General features: G+C 36.1%; 1 protein-coding gene across 6 annotated transcripts in view; it reads right to left on the bottom strand.

The window, feature by feature from the left end:
- The window catches only part of SPTLC1 (serine palmitoyltransferase long chain base subunit 1), a 37,703-nt gene that overhangs the window by 11,250 nt on the left and 8,632 nt on the right, over positions 1 to 17,821 (bottom strand). For 3 of the 6 annotated variants that reach the window (XR_014025142.1, XM_081317849.1, XM_081317850.1), the window contains exons 4-11: positions 14,565 to 14,658; positions 12,998 to 13,070; positions 7,356 to 7,488; positions 5,870 to 5,999; positions 5,117 to 5,206; positions 3,328 to 3,435; positions 1,973 to 2,068; positions 34 to 130 (exon numbers count right to left, since the gene is read on the bottom strand). Coding sequence is in view for 3 of the 6 variants with exons in the window: in XM_081317849.1 (XP_081173975.1) it covers positions 34 to 130; positions 1,973 to 2,068; positions 3,328 to 3,435; positions 5,117 to 5,206; positions 5,870 to 5,999; positions 7,356 to 7,488; positions 12,998 to 13,070; positions 14,565 to 14,658 (821 nt within the window). In the remaining 3 variants the exon portion in view is untranslated. Of the gene's footprint in view, positions 1 to 33; positions 131 to 1,972; positions 2,069 to 3,327; positions 3,436 to 3,477; positions 4,287 to 4,920; positions 5,007 to 5,116; positions 5,207 to 5,869; positions 6,000 to 6,023; positions 6,140 to 7,355; positions 7,489 to 12,997; positions 13,071 to 14,564; positions 14,659 to 17,821 lie in introns of those variants that run through there. The other 3 variants (XR_014025143.1, XR_014025144.1, XM_081317851.1) reach the window with 3 other exon arrangements.

Below are 17,821 nucleotides of genomic sequence, written 5' to 3'. Positions count from 1 at the left end.
TTCTATAAAATTAATAACTTCTAGAAAAATTACCTGGATTTTCTTGCATGATATTGAGAGCTTCAATGGCGGCAGCAGCTAGAAGAGGCGGCAGAGAGGCTGAAAAGCAATAGCCTTGACCAGACAGCCTCTGAGAACAAAAGTAATAATATTACAGGAGCAAACTTCCAGTATTATTTATATACAGAACCTACTGGTAAATATATAACTATTTGTTTAATTGAAAGGAAGAAAAATCTGAATTTAAGAACATTTTATCCAAAAAGACAGCAATGGGTTAGTTATGTATTTTATCTAATTTAGCTCTTGCTAGCTTAAGCAACATATACATTGCAATCATAAGTAAGTATGCTTTTTTTCCCCCTTCCGTTCAATCATGTCTGATTCTCAGTGATTGCCAGGCCAAGACCCTATAGTTGTCTTGGCAAGTTTTTTCAGACGTTGTTTGTCACTGCCTTCTTCCTAAAGCCGAAAGAGATGACTAGTCCAAGGTCACCCAGCTGGGTTGATGCCTAAAGGGAGACTAGAACTCAGTCTCCTGGTTTCCAGCCTGAACCACTACACTAAACTGGCTCTTATGTATCTGTATTAACACTTAATAAATCTAACATAACTTTACTATTTCAAAAGTATTTGAGAAATAAAATAATATTTATCTCTGTAAATACAACAGTTAACATATAGCTGCATCTACACTTTTATTGGCAACATCTATATTTAAAGGTCCTGGTCTGATTGATTCAAAACTGTATATTTGCCAACACTGCCAAAAGCTACATGCACAGCATGTCCTGGTGGATCACTTTCAAACATGCCCAAAAAATCTCAATGTGCAACATTTAAAAATTTTAGGCAGCTACAACCATCTTCTACACAGACAAGCTCCTTGTCATTGCAAAGGGAATATAACAAGCCTAATATCTATGATAATTGAGGTCATTAGATCAGAAAAGGAAAAGAACAATTATCTGTTATTCTAATATCTTTCTAGTTATATCTTCTCCCCACCCATCACATGTCAGCTACAACATGTCAAGGCAATTCATTCTTGGCAAGGAAGGTGCATCAATTCTTCAGTACCAAATAAAAGCTACTTCTCAGCATCTGATATTAATACAGTTTTTCCCCAAAGTTCAGTGCCTGCCAACAATTGATATAATTCTGAATTGACAACATGTGGAGCAAGCAATTTGTAACAAATATGTACAAGACTGAGAGGATGTATATTCATGTTCATCCTAAAACCTCTAACAGGAATAATAAGCCTCCCCCCAAAAAGATCATCTTAGGAGAAAACCGTGTAATAGTTTCTCATTTCTATGAAGTACAGGTGGTCCTTGACTTCGTTTAGTGACAGTCCCAAATTACAATGGCACTAAAAAAAGACTTATAACCGTTTTTCACACTTATGACTGCTGCAATATCCCCCTGGACATGTGATCAGAATTCAGCCACTTGGCAACTGGCATGCATTTATGACGGCTGCAATGTCATAAATGGAAAATTTGGGCTCAATTGTAATCGTAACTTGAGGACTACCTGCAAAGGAGTTCAAGCTAAATGATGCTGCTTTTCAACGGAGCCCACTGGGGCAGCCTTTTAGTAGACGGGCCACATTCCCAATTTAATTCATGAAAATGTTAAAAACGGCTATTTCATGGAGTGCTTAAAATGCAGAATCAGCCATAAGGCATATATGTGGCTCAACATGACCATATTGTGTTTCCTGCTCTCTGATGTCTGATTGTTCTTATGGGTTTTTAAATTGATTATATGTGTTTTTATTTAGACTTATTATACCCAGTTATTCTTTATACAACTTGTGAATCACCAAGGCCTTATCTGATTGCAATGGGATATAATTGTAACAACCAATCAATACATAAGCATACAAATAAATACCTACATTGGCTACAGAGCTTCACAAAGAGATAACTCTGACAGAGTTTGTCTTTCAAGGTCTTTCACATACCTGGTGGTCAATAACAAAAGATCGTCCACAGCAAAATCCTCCAACAGAAGCCAGGGAATTTTCCATATTTGCACTTGTAAGATCAATGTCATCAATCTAACACAAAAATGTCAATTGCTTAATGTTAAAAAGTGAAAGCATGGTTTCAGTCATACAGTCGGGGCTTTTTTTCTCATAGAACGCCCAGAACGGAGTTCCGGCACCTTTTTTGGATGGAACCTTGTAGGGTAGGCAAGGCGGGTTGTATGACATGTGTGAGTTCCGGCACCTTTTTCTTTTACAAAAAAAAACCACTGCATACAGTTGTAAGAATGAGTTAAGTCGTGTACAGCGAAACAATACCAAAAATACTTAATGAATGACAGTTACAAGAAAGAAAAAATACAGTTCACATTTCTATTACCACATTTGAAGTTTCTTATTCTACCCATCAAGATCTAAAATAGCTAAATGTAGTCAAGACAGTTCTAACCTCAGTTTATTTTCCTCTCTCCTTTAAAACAGAATACTGTTTTAAAAAAACAATAAAAAAAATCAGATACTATGAACAAAAACACCTTCTTTAGTACAAGATAGGGAAAAATTCACAAGTTCGGAGTTTTTATGCTGTCCCACAATTGTGCTACGTGTGTTTTATGAACTGTTTAAATACAGCTTATATTGTAAACCATGGGTTCCACAATTTCAGTTAAAGAGCATGAAATAACAGGATTTTCTGACAGAGGGTAGAGTGCCATTTCTTGACTACTGCATAGAATAGAATAATTTAAAGTTATCTGTCGGTTCGGGGTGCAGTATACTGACAATGCCAGCTTTATAGCTGAACTCCACATTGCTCAGGTGAGGTTGTTGGTTGTTGACCCAATGTCTGGAGGCTGTTCAGGTCTGAATGGGGTGGAACAGACTTTGACTAAAACCTGGCAAGACTGAGCAGCTGTGGCTGTTTGACTCCTTGGATTGGGAACATTTTCATCATCTTCTCGGATGGCATAGCATTCCCCCATTTGAGGCTGGTGCTCAACTTTCAGATCCTTCTGAAATGTTGTCCCCTGAGGTTTTTCCTCTCTGTGCGTGGAGGGGGAGCTGACATCCTTCAGTGGGGAATGTTTGAGAGCAAAAGAGCTTCAGCAAGCAGCTCCTTCACTCTGTACGCATAACAATTGGGAAGACTGCCTAACAACTGCAGTCAGGAGTGCAGGGATGGAGGTCATCAAGCAACAAACAAGACTACCATCAACAATGTCATACAATTCTTTGTTTTCTTTTAAGATATTACTGTAAAAAAGTAATCAAGCTTTTACCTTCTGGTCCCTAGCATTAACTTCTACTATCATTCAGATATGTCATAGACTTACACTTATTCCAAAATGTTCTGTAACTCCTCGTCCATGTTCTCCCAATACTCCAAAGGAGAAACTTTCTTCCAAAAACAATCTGGCTTTGTATTTGTATTTTAACTTTACCTGCAGATTATGCATTAACAAATGACACAAAGCAATGCATGATTAATAAATGTTCAGGAGGGGACAATCTATCAAAATAGCAATAGCGTTTTGGCTTATATGCTGCCTGATGGCACTTTACAGCACTTATGGCCGGTTTACAATGTGGAAGTATTATTTGCATATTGCCCCCAATAATGTGGGTTCTCAATTTACCAAGCTCGGAAGGATGGAAGGCTGAGTCAGCCTTGAGTCCCGTCAGGATCGAACTCTAAGCTGTGGGAACAGTTAGTCTGTAATACTGCATTTTAACTATTGTGCCACTACGGCTTCTCAAAATATTCTATTGTTGACTGTCTTCAGCTCAACATTTAACCTTCATGTCTTAAAGGTGCTTTTTTCAAAGGCAACTGGACTTCCTTGGCTTTTCCCCTTCGAAAATGTTCCGCTTCTTATCCAGTTAGAACCATAGAAGCTTCTTGGATGAGAATGTTTTCAAAGGGGAAAAAAACCCAAGAAAGCCCAGTGACCTTTTGAAAAAAGCACTTTTGGGACAACCATGATCTGGATGATTGAGAACCTTCCTAGACACTCAACATTCATGCATTTTAGTTACTAGATGTAGATGTCTACTGATTATGTGCCAATGAACAGATTCTTTCTTCTAGAACCATTTTTTTTCTTTTAAAATTGACTTTTTGTGGTCCAAGTAAAATAACAGCAAAGCTACTTGCTTAATAAGACAAATCGCCTTTTGTGATGTTTGTATTTTTAATTGTTCTCTTTTGCCAGTTCCCTTGAGGTTTGAGAAAAGGACATCCTTCAAAGTGCAGAGACACATTTTAATACATTTTCTCACAACATGTTGTGTTCTGGAAAAAAAAAACCAGAATCTTGAGTAGCTAATCAAAGGAAATGTTTTTAGAAGCACCATTTATAGCCAACATCCTCAGTATAAAATGACCCCAGGAATGCAGACCTTTCAATATTTATGTTCTACGAAGAAGTATTCCTTTGCCAAGAAACTGAATTTATTTATGTTACATAAACTTGACAATCGTGAAAGTGTTTTCTTAATTAGTGGAATCTGCTGCTGCTTCAAGTTAGTGGAAATTGTACTAGGCTACAGAGGCTACTGACACATTCTCTCATTACTGTATAGCTCTTAGTGAAATCATCCTTTCGAGTGTTGCAGTAGCTAAGATTTTAAACCTGATTTTTCAAAATCATGAGCAGGTACTCAATTTTAACAAACTGAGATTTTCTAATGCCGGATGATTTGATGCTGAATTATTTGACTTTTCTTTGGGGGAACACTTAGCATATGGTTGCAAAATATTCTTACTACTTTGCCTAAAGAGTAGAAAATTCAGGGACTGACCCTCATAATCCAAGTCTTTAAATTATGGCAAACATCTGAACATTAAATAACTTTTTTCAACAGGAGAAGAGAATGAAATGCAGAAGAATCAGGACACAAAACATTATCTTCTGACTTGCTGTTACCAAATTTCTTCTTCAGCCCTCTGTATCAGCCATCATCTTATTGGCACCAGCATCAAAGCTGGCATAGGGAAGGCCACACTTCATATCTATTTATAGAAGATTGATTCCACTTTTAGTAAACAATTTACTACTTTCTTCATTTTTAGGTTTTTAGTCTGTAAAAGTTAAGTAGATATTAAAAGAAGAAATTACTTACCAATTCTGGCAAAGGACAAATATCCCCAGTATTAATAAACAACCCCTCTACCACAATAAATTTTCGTGTTACACGGGCTTTTCGAGGGTTCTGTAGAAAAACAAACAATTTAGTATGAATATATATATAATTTATGAAAAACCTTTTAGCTTACTTTTTAAAAGTTATTAAAAGCAGATAAAATGTTGAAAATCAACTTATATTTACTTTATCAGAAGTGCAATAAGCCCATTTGTAACTGAGAAAATGCTGTCCATACACAGTAAAACACTCTAAACACGTATATCATTAAAATGGTATATAAATCAAATAAATAAATAAATAAATAAAATAAATTAAAACAAATGTTAATGTAGCATTACTTCAATAAGCATTTTACCCAGAGGAGGAATATGGTACGAAGAATTTCTATTTACTATTTTTCTCAGGAACAAAATAATTTTCTGAGCATTTTTACACTGCCTTATCAGAGACACTGTGGCTGAGCACATGCATTCATGTATAAAAGGAAAACTGTATCCAATTCTACTGGCATCATCATCTTTTCTGGCAGATTTTCTCATGTTTGTTATGTCACTGCCTTTTCCAAGCAATGCAGTCATCAAATTAAATACAGCACCTAAATTTATTTCAAATATTACATATCAGGTTTCAGGATAGTTTAGAAGATAAATAATAAAAATGAAGTTATTCAAATAGGCTATGTACATAAAATGTTGCTTGTTATACATTAATTTCTTCCAAAAACGATACCTTTTGATCTTCAAACTCTTGCTCTTGTAGTAGATGCTCAAGATCAGCCATATCATTATGCTTAAAAAACTTAATGTTACTTCTGGACGCTTGGAGCCCTTTCTGAACAGCAAAGCAGGCTGCTTGATCACTGTAAATAGAGAATTTTTTTAGTTCGCTGACAGTTTAGTCTAACTCTTAAAAGATTGATGTTTCCCCACAATGAATGCTAAGATATTGGTGGGTGTTGTCTAACTATTTTCTACACTTGTATTCCTACTTTTAATTGAACTATATTTAGGCATTAAAAAGTTATGAAGAATTGTTATAAGCCATGTAGGCAAAGTTCTTAAAGGAAAACTTTTGCCCATGTTGGCATGTTAGAGAGACAAATCAGAGTGTGGTCTAGTTGGTTAAAAAAAAGAGAAACCTAGAATGTATGGTTTCAACAATAGTTAAGGCAGGGGTCTTCAAACTTGGCCCTTTTATGACTTGTGAACTTCAACTCCCAGAATTCATCAGCCAGGCATGCTATGAAGTGATATATGATATCATACATCATATCATAAGAAGGCATGCTATGGGTTATGTCATTTAGGGAGCTACATTTGGCGGGCATTATGCAGCTGATCTTTTGATCTGTAATTTTTTCTGCAATTTAACTCTAATTTTAATCAATTTTACTGCTAATTTTAATTGATTCATTGATATCATAATGGGTTTTAGTCATAGATACTATGTTTTATTGTAAGCCTCCTGCGTCTATGCATTGGGAAAAGATGATGATTTGACTGGCTTCAGTCCTTTTGGAATGAGGTTCCTTCAACATTCAATGTGCTGCCCTTGAGCCCAGCAAAGTTTGTGCATTCTTAGGTTTCACAGTTCAGAAAAAAAAATACTCAAGCTCTATTCCTACACACCTTCTTGAGAACAAATTTGATTGAACTCAGTTGTATTTACTTTTGAGAATATGTGTAAGATTATAGTTACAGGCTCAGGACAAACATAAGCAATTTAACAAAATTTTCCTAGATGAAATTCTTGTCTGATATTAATTTATTTTAAACACTCTTGTCAACTGCACTTTTTCCTTGGCTATATCCAATGGGAATACTGACAAAGCATTTGAACAGCTGCTAGTAATTTTTAAGAGAGTTTATTTTGAAACAGCAATCTATTGTAAGAAGTAGTCATTTTAAAAGTATTTCATAAATGATTAAAATTGCAGTTTAACAAGCATCTGAAAGTATCAAGGCACTGCTCTGAAACTGACAAGATCAAATGAGAGTTCTTGATAAAACTTAAATAATTTAAATGAGTTTTGAAAAATTATCCATAATTTCACTAAAACCTTATGCTGAACAAGCTTATTAAATAACCATATGCTAATTAATACATTCAGTAATCTTACTTGATCATAAAATTGATGTTTAAACATTTAATCTTTAACAACTAGAATTCTCTGCAGATTTTTTTTGTCTTTTTAATATCAGGAATGTGTACATACACAAACAAAATGTCACCCCGTTTTGAATAGGCAGGAATAGCACTGGCAATTGTAGCAAATCCATAGGAATACAGGATAGCTTCCTCAGTCTTCATAAATTTGGCAAGTCGCTCTTCCAGTTCCAAATGCACATCTATTTAAGAAGTGTAGTTCACACATTTATGAGCAGAATTCTGCCTTTAAAAATCTCCCAAACACTGTATTAAAGGTTATTAACACCATGAAAAACCCATTCAAGTTTCAAAGTTCTTTAGTATTGGAAATGTGACACTATTATTATCCCAAAGATGCTTTTCAAAACTGAAGAAGCTTCTCAGATGAAAAGTGAAATGTCTTCAAGAAAAAAAAAGAAAGAAAATGCAGTTGCCTTTTGCACATTTGCACAACCATGACCTGGATGATTGAGAATCTCCATAGACAACACTATTATTATTAATTTCCTACAGAAAGTAGAGGAACATATACTCACTGATCCAATTCTTCACCTTTGCATCAAAGTCCTGATCACCTTTTACAATAACTGGAGCATTCACCATGTGAAACATTCTGCTAAGTGCTGTCTCCACTATACAAATATTTTCTGCAAACATTTCTATATTTAGAGAAAGCCTATATGCATATTATTACTAATACAAGGTCCAGGTTTTGTTGAAGTCACCTATGTATACAGCTATATTTATAAAGGACTTCTTCAAATATTCCCCATGCAACAAAAGCAGAATTATCTGGACCATTCACATACTATGAATTACAGATAACAAAATGCATAACAAGGCTAAAGTCATTCATTGTTCTGTTTTTGTCCCTCAAACTGCACCACTAATAAAGTAAACATAAACTCCAGAACTGCAAATAAATATATAAGAACAACCAAGTTCCATGTGTCAACCAGAACAATAACCAGTATTCTAGATGCATAATTATCATTGATTTCTGTAAAGAAACAGTTTTATTTTCACTTCCTTTTCTAATGATTCCTAACAGGAAGAGGATTTTTCCCCCTGCACAGTCATTAACCTATTCACAATAAAGCTAAGGCCTTTTTTGGTTGAAGGCAATCCAGACCACAGAGCATGTGAGAAGTTCAATGAGAACTTTTTTTGTATGTACTATAAGGAATGTGGGACATGAACATGCAACCAACCCTTTCTTCGAATGTGTGGAGGAGGCTTGAACTTTCAGATTTTTCCACACCTGGAAACTGCATCGGGGTAAGTAGGTAGGAACAAGGCACATAATTTATATCTGGAAAGAGTATCCTATATTGATAGACCCAAGTAATGCATTTCAGAAACACAGATTAAAGATCATATAAAATCAGACCACCTTTAGAAATCTGTAACTATCATTGTTGTTCCTGCACATTTTTCCATGCTGTCAGATGCTCAAAATAAACACAGAATCATTTTAGATGAGAAGAGAAGAGAAGAGAAGAGAAGAGAAGAGAAGAGAAGAGAAGAGAAGAGAAGAGAAGATGGAAGAGAAAATGGAAGAGAAAATGGAAGAGACCTTGGAGGTCTTTTAGTCCAAACCCCTGCTCAAGCAGGAGAACCTATACCAGGGGTCAGCAACCTGAAACAGTGAAAGAGTCACTCGGAACCGGTTCCCTCACAAAAGGAAAAACTGGGAGCCGCAAAAAATGTGTGCACATGCACGTACATGCGCGCATGCACAGAACAGGGTTTGACTGAAGAGTGGAGCCAAGGCGAGATATGCACCTACCCTGCATATTTGAATTGATTGGTTGAACTTTTTTAGTCCCACTTTTTTTTTTGGACTGCACATGGCAGAGGACTGGGAGCCGCAGGAGACGGCTGAAAGAGCCACATGCGGCTCCGGAGCCGTGGGCTGCAGACCTGTGACCTATACCATCTAAGACAAGTGACCGTCTAGCTTCTTTTTAAAAATCTCCAGTGATGGAGCACCCACGATTTCTGGGGGCAAGCTATTCCACTGGTTAATTGTCCTCACTGTCAGGAGGTTTCTCCTTAATTCCAGGTTGCTTCTCTCTTTGATCAGTTTTCAACCACTGTTTCTTATCCAATCCTTTATTTCAGTTGTGAACAGTTCTAAAAATATCTATTACATATCAAGAAAAATCTGCACACTTCATATTCCACTATGGAACTAACCTATGGAACAAGGACCCATCAGAAGTTGAGAAGATGACAATTTACATTTAAGAGATTAGCTAATTCCTCACCTCAGAAGGCATGTAAGTCATCCCATACTGAAACTATATAGTTTTAAAGTTATCTATACATAGATGCAATCATGCTGAACATAGTTAAAAATCAAGTTTCGTCCCTAATTTTAACTTCAACAAGGGAATTCAAATGAGTTTTACTACGACCCATTGGTTTGACAAAATTAACTTAATGACTTCATGAACACATCCAAATAATTTTCTTGGCAAAAATATGGAAGTGGTTGCTCCTGCCACTTTGGAGGAATTTTTTTCCCAACCTCATGACTAGCCCTGATATTTCTTAAAGTTCTATCTAGAATTAATCAGATCTGAACCTGGCTAGCTTTCAGAGTTCAGCTAAGGTCAATTAGGCATGAACACTTATAATGGCAATCAATTCATATAGTGAGGGGAAAAAGTATTTGATCCCCCACTGATTTTGTACATTTGCCCACTGACAAAGAAATGATCAGTCTATAATTTTAATGGTAGGTTTATTTTAACAGTGAGAGACGGAATAACAACAAAACAATCCAGAAAAACACATTTCAAAAAAGGTATAAATTGATTTGCATTTTAATGAATGAAATACGTATTTGATCCCCTATCAATCAGTAAGATTTCTGGCTCCCACGTGTCTTTTAAACAGGTAACGAGCTGAAATTAGGAGCACTCTCTTAAAGGGAATGCTCCTAATCTCAGCTCTTTACCTGTATAAAAGACACCTGTCCACAGAAGCAATCAATCAGATTCTAAACTCGCCACCATGGCCAAGACCAAAGAGCTGTCCAAGGATGTCAGGACAAGATTGTAGACCTACACAAGCCTGGAATGGGCTACAAGACTATTGCCAAGCAGCTTGGTGAGAAGGTAACAACAGTTGGTGCAATTATTCGCAAATGGAAGAAACACAAAATAATTGTCAATCTCTCTCAGTCTGGAGCTCCATGCAAGATCTCATCTTGTGGAGTTTCAATGCTCATGAGAATGGTGAGGAGTCAGCCCAGAACTACACGGGAGAATCTTGTCAATGATCTCAAGGCAGCTGGGACCATAGTCACCAAGAAAACAATTGGTTACACACTACGTCGTGAAGGACTGAAATCCCTAACCCTAACCCCCTGCTCAAGAAAGCACATGTACAGGCCTGTCTGAAGTTTGCCAATGAACATCTGAATGATTCAGAGGAAAACTGGGTGAAATTGTTGTGATCAGATGAGACCAAATTCGAGCTCTTTGGCATTAACTCAACTCACCGTGTTTGGAGGAGGAGGAATGCTGCCTATGACCCCAAGAACACCATTCCCACCATCAAACATGGAGGTGGAATCATTATACTTTGGGGGTGTTTTTCTGCTAAGGGGACAGGACAACTTCACCGCATCAAAGGGACGATGGACGGGGCCATGTACCGTCAAATCTTGGGTGAGAACCTCCTTCCCTCAGCCAGGGCATTGAAAGTGGGTCGTGGATGGGTATTCCAGCATGGCAATGACCCAAAACACACGGCCAAGGCAACAAAGGAGTGACTCAAGAAGAAGCAGTCTCTAGAGCTTAATCCCATAGAAAATCTGTGGAAGGAGCTGAAGGTTCGAGCTGCCAAATGTCAGCTTCGAAACCTTAATGACTTGGAGAGGATCTGCAAAGAGGAGTGGGACAAATCCCTCCTGAAATGTATGCAGACCTGGTGGCCAACTACAAGAAATGTCTGACTTCTGTGATTGCCAACAAGGGTTTTGCCACTAAGTCATGTTTTACAAAAGGGTCAAATACTTATTTCACATTAAAATGCAAATCATTTTATAACTTTTTTGAAATGCATTTCTCTGGATTTTTTTGTTGCTATTCTATCTCTGTTAAAATAAACCTACCATTAAAATTATAGACTGATCATTTCTTTGTCAGTGGGCAAATGTACAAAATCAGCAGGGAATCAACTACTTTCCCCCTCACTGTATATAGTGCTAAAATACTATGGTAACGTGAATAATTCCAATGTAAGACCTGAATGAAAGATTGAAGGGAAAAGGAGAAGTGGAAAGCAGAGGATGAAATGGTTAGATAGTGTCACTGACGCAATGAACGAGAATTTGGGCAAACTCCAAGAGACAGTGGAGGACAGAGGAGCCTGTCATGTTACAGTCATGGGATCATGAAGAGTAGGACACAACTTAGTGACTGAACAACAACAACAAGAAGACCTGAACGTTTCACATGACATCATGGAAACCATTTTAATCATATATAAAAAGCATTCACAAGACTTAAACTCCAGATAATCAGTCCATGAAGATAAAAAGTGAATGCTTAGATCCATAATACTCTCATTACCTTTAAAGAGATGTACGGGGAATTTTATTTTTAAGCATAGATTGGGATTTTCATACTAGGATTTGAATTACAAAACTCTTACGTTTCTGGCCTAAATTAAAATACCATGATCATCACAAATTTATATTAAAGTATTTGCATTACTGTGTAAAAAAGCTAATTTAAAGCCAGTCAGTAGACTGCCCTCTTGTGGTCTCCCTGAACACTCCAATATTAAACATTTCAATCTTCAACACACTTAAATCTCCCTATATGACACTTTCACGGCTATGGAAATTAAACAAAAAGCAAATAATTCTTCATCGAGATCATAAGGAGGGAATAATTAAACCTCAGCAGGCCGCCCAGAATTTTTTGGCTAAACAGCAGTATGCAGAAAGTTACATGTCAACTGATGGTGGAATATTTATGAATCATTGACCTTTTAAAAGCCTTGATAAAGTCTCTCTCTCTCTCCACCCATCAACTGCTCTTGAATAGGAAAAGAGTGCATGCCCTTTTATGGACTGATAACTGGCTAAAGAAAACAACAATTAAAGACAACCAGTTTAGTGTAATGGTTAAATCTTGGCCTTGACACCAGGAGACTGTGAAGCCAGCTGGGTGACTTTGGGTGAGTTACTGTCTCTCAGCCCAATACACCTCACAAGTTACACAGTTGTAGTTAAAGACAAAATAGGAGGCAGGACTATTAGGCATATTTGCCTCCTTGAATTGATCAAAATATATAAAAATCAGAACAAAATCATCATCATCTTCATCATACCGGGTCCTTGGGAAGGAGTCAATAAATGGAGAGGGGTTAAGAAATGGAGACTAGTAATAATTTATTAAGCTTCTATGCTGCAGGACTTAAGAATCTGTATCAGGACCAATGCTTAACTTGCTCATAAATGATTCTGACTTTCGGAAAAGCAGCAAACTGTCCAAATTTACAAATACACTAAATTATTCAGATTGGTTAAAAAAACAAGATTATTGTAAAGAACGTCAGAAACATCTCTTTAAACTGTATGAACAGTTTAACACCAGGCCTTCCCAGCTTCAATTCTTTCTTGTGAAGTTAAAATCAAGGTAGTTATTATTACATTCAATCCTATATTGAAAAAGATGCAATACTTACCAAAAGTGCCATAAAACCCTCTAGGGCCACATGTGCCAACACCATATTTTGCCAGAGATGCCTGGGCTGCATTCTTCAAAGAGGTATAAGAAGAAAATCATATTACATGTAATTCTTTTGTATTGTTTCTTTCATATCACTATTATTATATGGAACTTCTCTCTTCATTCCCCAATCTCCTGGGGCTCAAACAAGATAGTATGTGGGACTAGAGAGACTTTTTTTTTCAATCTGACATCCTATCACCTCACATAACATGTGTGGATGGAATTTTGACAATCTTAAGAAAAAGAAGATGGTGAAGAAGTAACATTCTTTGCTGTGATTCTAGGGGAAATAAAAATTGTTCCAGAAATGGGGGGGGGGGGGAAGCTGACAAAGAGAAAAGTGAATAGCACTACAAATTAAAGAAATGAAATAGTTTGGCATGAAATTGAAGTGAAATTGCTGGTACACGTATTTTAAAGATTTGTGAAAGGCATTCAATATTGAAGAATAGAATTAAAATGCTGATGAAAAGGAAATCATAAATGTTTGAGAACACTAAAATGATAAAAGATGTAACATTACATATAACATATAACTTATGTGTGTAAAGAATAAATATTTTGCCTAATCCCTTAAAAGAATATTATTTTGGTTCCTTTATTTTTTTCCAGTCTTTCTCATAGTTTCTGGACATGTAGACCACTAAATAAACATTTGGAAAATGCACGGATCACCAATAAAGCAAACACTCCCTCTTAATATTTTTAAAGCATATAATTTTTTTTGGCAAAAAAGGTAATGTATTTGTGAATGCCTTCCATTTTAAAGATTTTTCAACTACCAACTTGCTAGTCAAGAATACTGTTCAATACAAACTTCTGAATATTAAAGGATGAAGACAAACTCCAGCACAATGAAATCCCATTTTTAGGTATTCAGCACTGTATTTTCTATTTCCATTTTTAAAAAAATGATATTTGCATTGATTATTATATGTATGAATCAATTTACAGATACGGCAGAAGCAAGCAGGTTTGAAAAGACAAAACACACAAAGAGGTACAGTGAATGATGTTGATATAACTTAGATTTAGTTACATTTTTTCTATCATCTATATTTTAAGTTTTTTGGTTTATATCTAACTCCTTTTCTCCACTTTATATAATATAATGCCCAACAGGGAATAATATGATGATTATGTATGTATGCAGGCATGCATGATATGGACACTCACACTACCACAGGGCTGCAGGACTATTTTGAAAATAAGACTTCATTTACCATAATCTAAATGGTGATATGTACTCTAACTTCTCTTTAGCCCAGCACAATACTTCCTATTACTACAAATTACCCCTGTTTGTTTTGGTCTGGGCAGAACCTATGAGCCCCATGTGCGGTCTACAGGACCTCTTGTAAAATGAATGTAGTACTAACAGAAATCAACACAGATTTTATACAAGGAGAAGGAAAAACACTAGTCACAATTACATTCTAAAAGATTATAAGCATCCATAGGTCATTCAAATAGTTCTTTCAACACAAAGGCTACATAGTGAAATCTATGGAGGTACTTACTTTAAGTCTTTCATTATCCAAAAGCCCAAGAAAATTAAATGATGCAAAGTTTATGCACTCCTTGTCATTCACGATAATGTTGTGAGTTGGAGGCCTTAAAGTATGAAAAAAAAAAGTAAAGTGAATAAATTTGGAAAACCAGCACAGATTTAGAAACTCAAAGCATTCTTGAATACAAAAAACAACTGTGGTATTCTCCAATCTGGTGCTGTATCTAAATGTGGGGATATCGTTTGATGTAGAGGTTTATATCTTAATTAAGAATAGTTGTTCTTTAATGTTATTAATACGAGCAACTTTGTTCTAATGAATCACTCATCTGTTGTTGAACTCTAAAGGAACCTCTTCATTGCTTTATACTTTTCTTGGAATACTTTTCAGAATTTTGGTAACATATTTCATCTTCTTAATATTTTTTTTAAAAAGTATTTTAGCTGAGTAACAATAATGCTATCAGAAAATATAATATACATGCCCTAAAATGAAAATTACATCTTAAGGAAAGGTTATCCTGCCACTTAAGAAAATGCAGTGTGTTTAAAAATTTGTTTCACTGCTTAATTCATAACATTAAGGGATGAGTTAATTTTAATTAAATCTCTGAAGAATCAGTTCAAGCTAAGACATCAAATAAAGTCAAATAAACTAGAAAGAAAACTCATTCTAAAGCAAGCATCTAGCAAGATGATTATTACAATAATTTATTAAAGTGCTACTCAATAAACATTGCCATACATCAGGGGTCTTCAAACTTGGCCCTTTTATGACTTTTGGACTTCAACTCCCAGAATTCCTCAGCCAGCGTGTCTAGCTGAGGAATTCTGGGAGTTGAAGTCCACAAGTCATAAAAGGGCCAAGTTTGAAGACCCCTGCCATACATTATGGCTTAGATCCCAAGGAAAAGATTTCATCCGTGCCAGTCAGTTTTGACAGTCAGAAGAACCACTGAAATTGGGCAGCCTTGTGCTCAGAAGAAAGTCGATAAGGTAATGCTTTTGGCTGACATTACAACATGTCTTTTCATTATTCACACAGAAGAAGCTTGCCGAACTCATCCAGCGTGCGCATGCTTGCAACATATTTTCATGCGATATTTTTTCCAACTGGAAATGTTGGAATGGAATGTTCAGAGTTCCACAAGAGCCTGAATGGCTTCCATTAGACTAGAGCTGCACACGCATTTTAGGTTAAGAGCCACATATTACCTTGAATATTCTAAAAAAGTAAGGCCAGAAGGGAAGAAATGAATGATCAAGAGAAAAATAAAATGTGGTGTATCTTACATTTACTCTATCTTAACTAATGTAAAAGTTATCCGTGGGCATTTAATATTTGTCCCCTTAAATCACATTAAAAAGCATATGGCAACTGTTTGGAGGTTCTGGTTATACATGGAGTTTTATGTTACCCATCGCCACGTTTGGCTGATAAACATTAGTATATCAAAAAAATATGCAACATAAATCATAATCCACATTCCTTAATATTAAAAAGTTATAACAGTACTGCAACTTGCCTTTGGTGCAATAGCTCCAAATAACAGCACACCAAAAAGCTCTTCCAAATCAAATGAAGATCAGTTACACCAGAGGTCCCCAACCCCCGGTCCGTGGACCAGTACTGGCATGCCAGCAACTGGTCCGCACAAAGAAGCAAAGCCCCATCCGCGAGTTGCAGCACACAAAACCACGCATCCTCCAGTCCGTGGAAAAACCTCTCTCCACGGAACTGGTCCCTGGTGCCCAAAAGGTTGGGGACCACTGAGTTACGCAATAGCCAAATTTCAAGCCACCTATCAACTACTATTAACAGGCTTACTTTCTCTAAACCAGCATATTTCATTATTTATAATGGTTGACTGTTTTTCATTTACATAATTTTTCCAGTAGCATTTTAGAAGTTCTAGAAACTGCATTTCCAACACATGCTAAAGATTTTATTATTTTCTTGTTTGGTTTCTATTATTTTTACATTAAGTTTAAAGATAATTCCATTTCAATTCACTTAATGCTTTAGTGTTTTTGGTGTTTTGTCAGTAACTTTTATTTTGAAATACAATAGAAATATAATAAGTCTTAAGTTTGGTCTATTTTACTATTTGTCATGCATGAAAGTTTAGATACACCAAGCTTATTAAAGATGTTTGTAAGATAGCACTGCTTGAATTCTTGTGTCATAGAATATGTCCATGAATTCTATTCTCTACTTGTAACTGAAAAAGATTATAGTATGTCTGAAAATTAGCACTAATTCAGCAAAGCAATTTATTAAGGTACCCCATATAAGCACTGAATTCTTCAAAATAACATAATTTTGTCATAATGCCATTTACTGAGATCATTTATACACTGCTTTAAAGAAAGTAGTATTTTTCTTTAAGTCATAATGCAATCCTACATCAAAAGGCATTTATTCTACTACAGTAAGTCAAGCCACATACTGTACTCACAAAGAAAATATCTCATGGTTAATATGTATTATTGTATTCATCATGCTGATGTATTCCATCCAGGTCATTTACTATATAAAAAGGAATTCTCAAAAACACTTTGGCATTTATTTTAAGCAGTGACCAAATGTCCATGAATTGCTTAGAAATCTTTCTGACTTACACAGTTAAAGAGTAACATAGGTAAAGGTAAAGGTTCCCCTGCACATGCGTGCTAGTCGTTTCCAACTCTAGGGGCCAGTGCTCATCTCCGTTTCAAAGCCGAAGAGCCAGCGCTTGTCCGACGTCTCCATGGTCATGTGGCCGGCATGACTAGACGCCAAAGGCGCACGGAACGCTGTTACCTTCCCACCATAGTGGTCCCTATTTTTCTACTTGCATTTTTACGTGCTTTCAAACTGCTAGGTTGGCAGAAGCTGGAACGAGTAACAGGCGCTCACTCTGTTACGCGGCACTCGGGATTCGACCCGCCAAACTGCCGACCTTCTGATCGACAAGCTCAGTGTCCTAACCCAGTGAGCCACCACGTCCCTTAAAGAGTAACATAAGGAAATACAAATATGGCATCCTTATATAACAAACTCAGAGATAAATGTTACTTAGAACAGAAATTTTGCTTAGAAATATACTGAAATTCCTGTGACTTTTTAAACTTATGGCACAGTGAACAAGCATCCTCAAAATTTAATGTTTAAAGGTTTAATCCTTCATATGCTTAGTTATGACGAAGCTCCATTAATCTCAAGTGGATTAAGTTCTGAGCTATTATAGGTAGCATCTAAGCATTTTTTCAGAAATTACTTTAGAT

Source organism: Vipera berus (genome assembly GCF_964194415.1).
Source record: "Vipera berus genome assembly, chromosome: 2".
Taxonomy (NCBI): domain Eukaryota; kingdom Metazoa; phylum Chordata; class Lepidosauria; order Squamata; family Viperidae; genus Vipera; species Vipera berus.
This window is presented reverse-complemented; position numbering and strand designations above follow the sequence as displayed.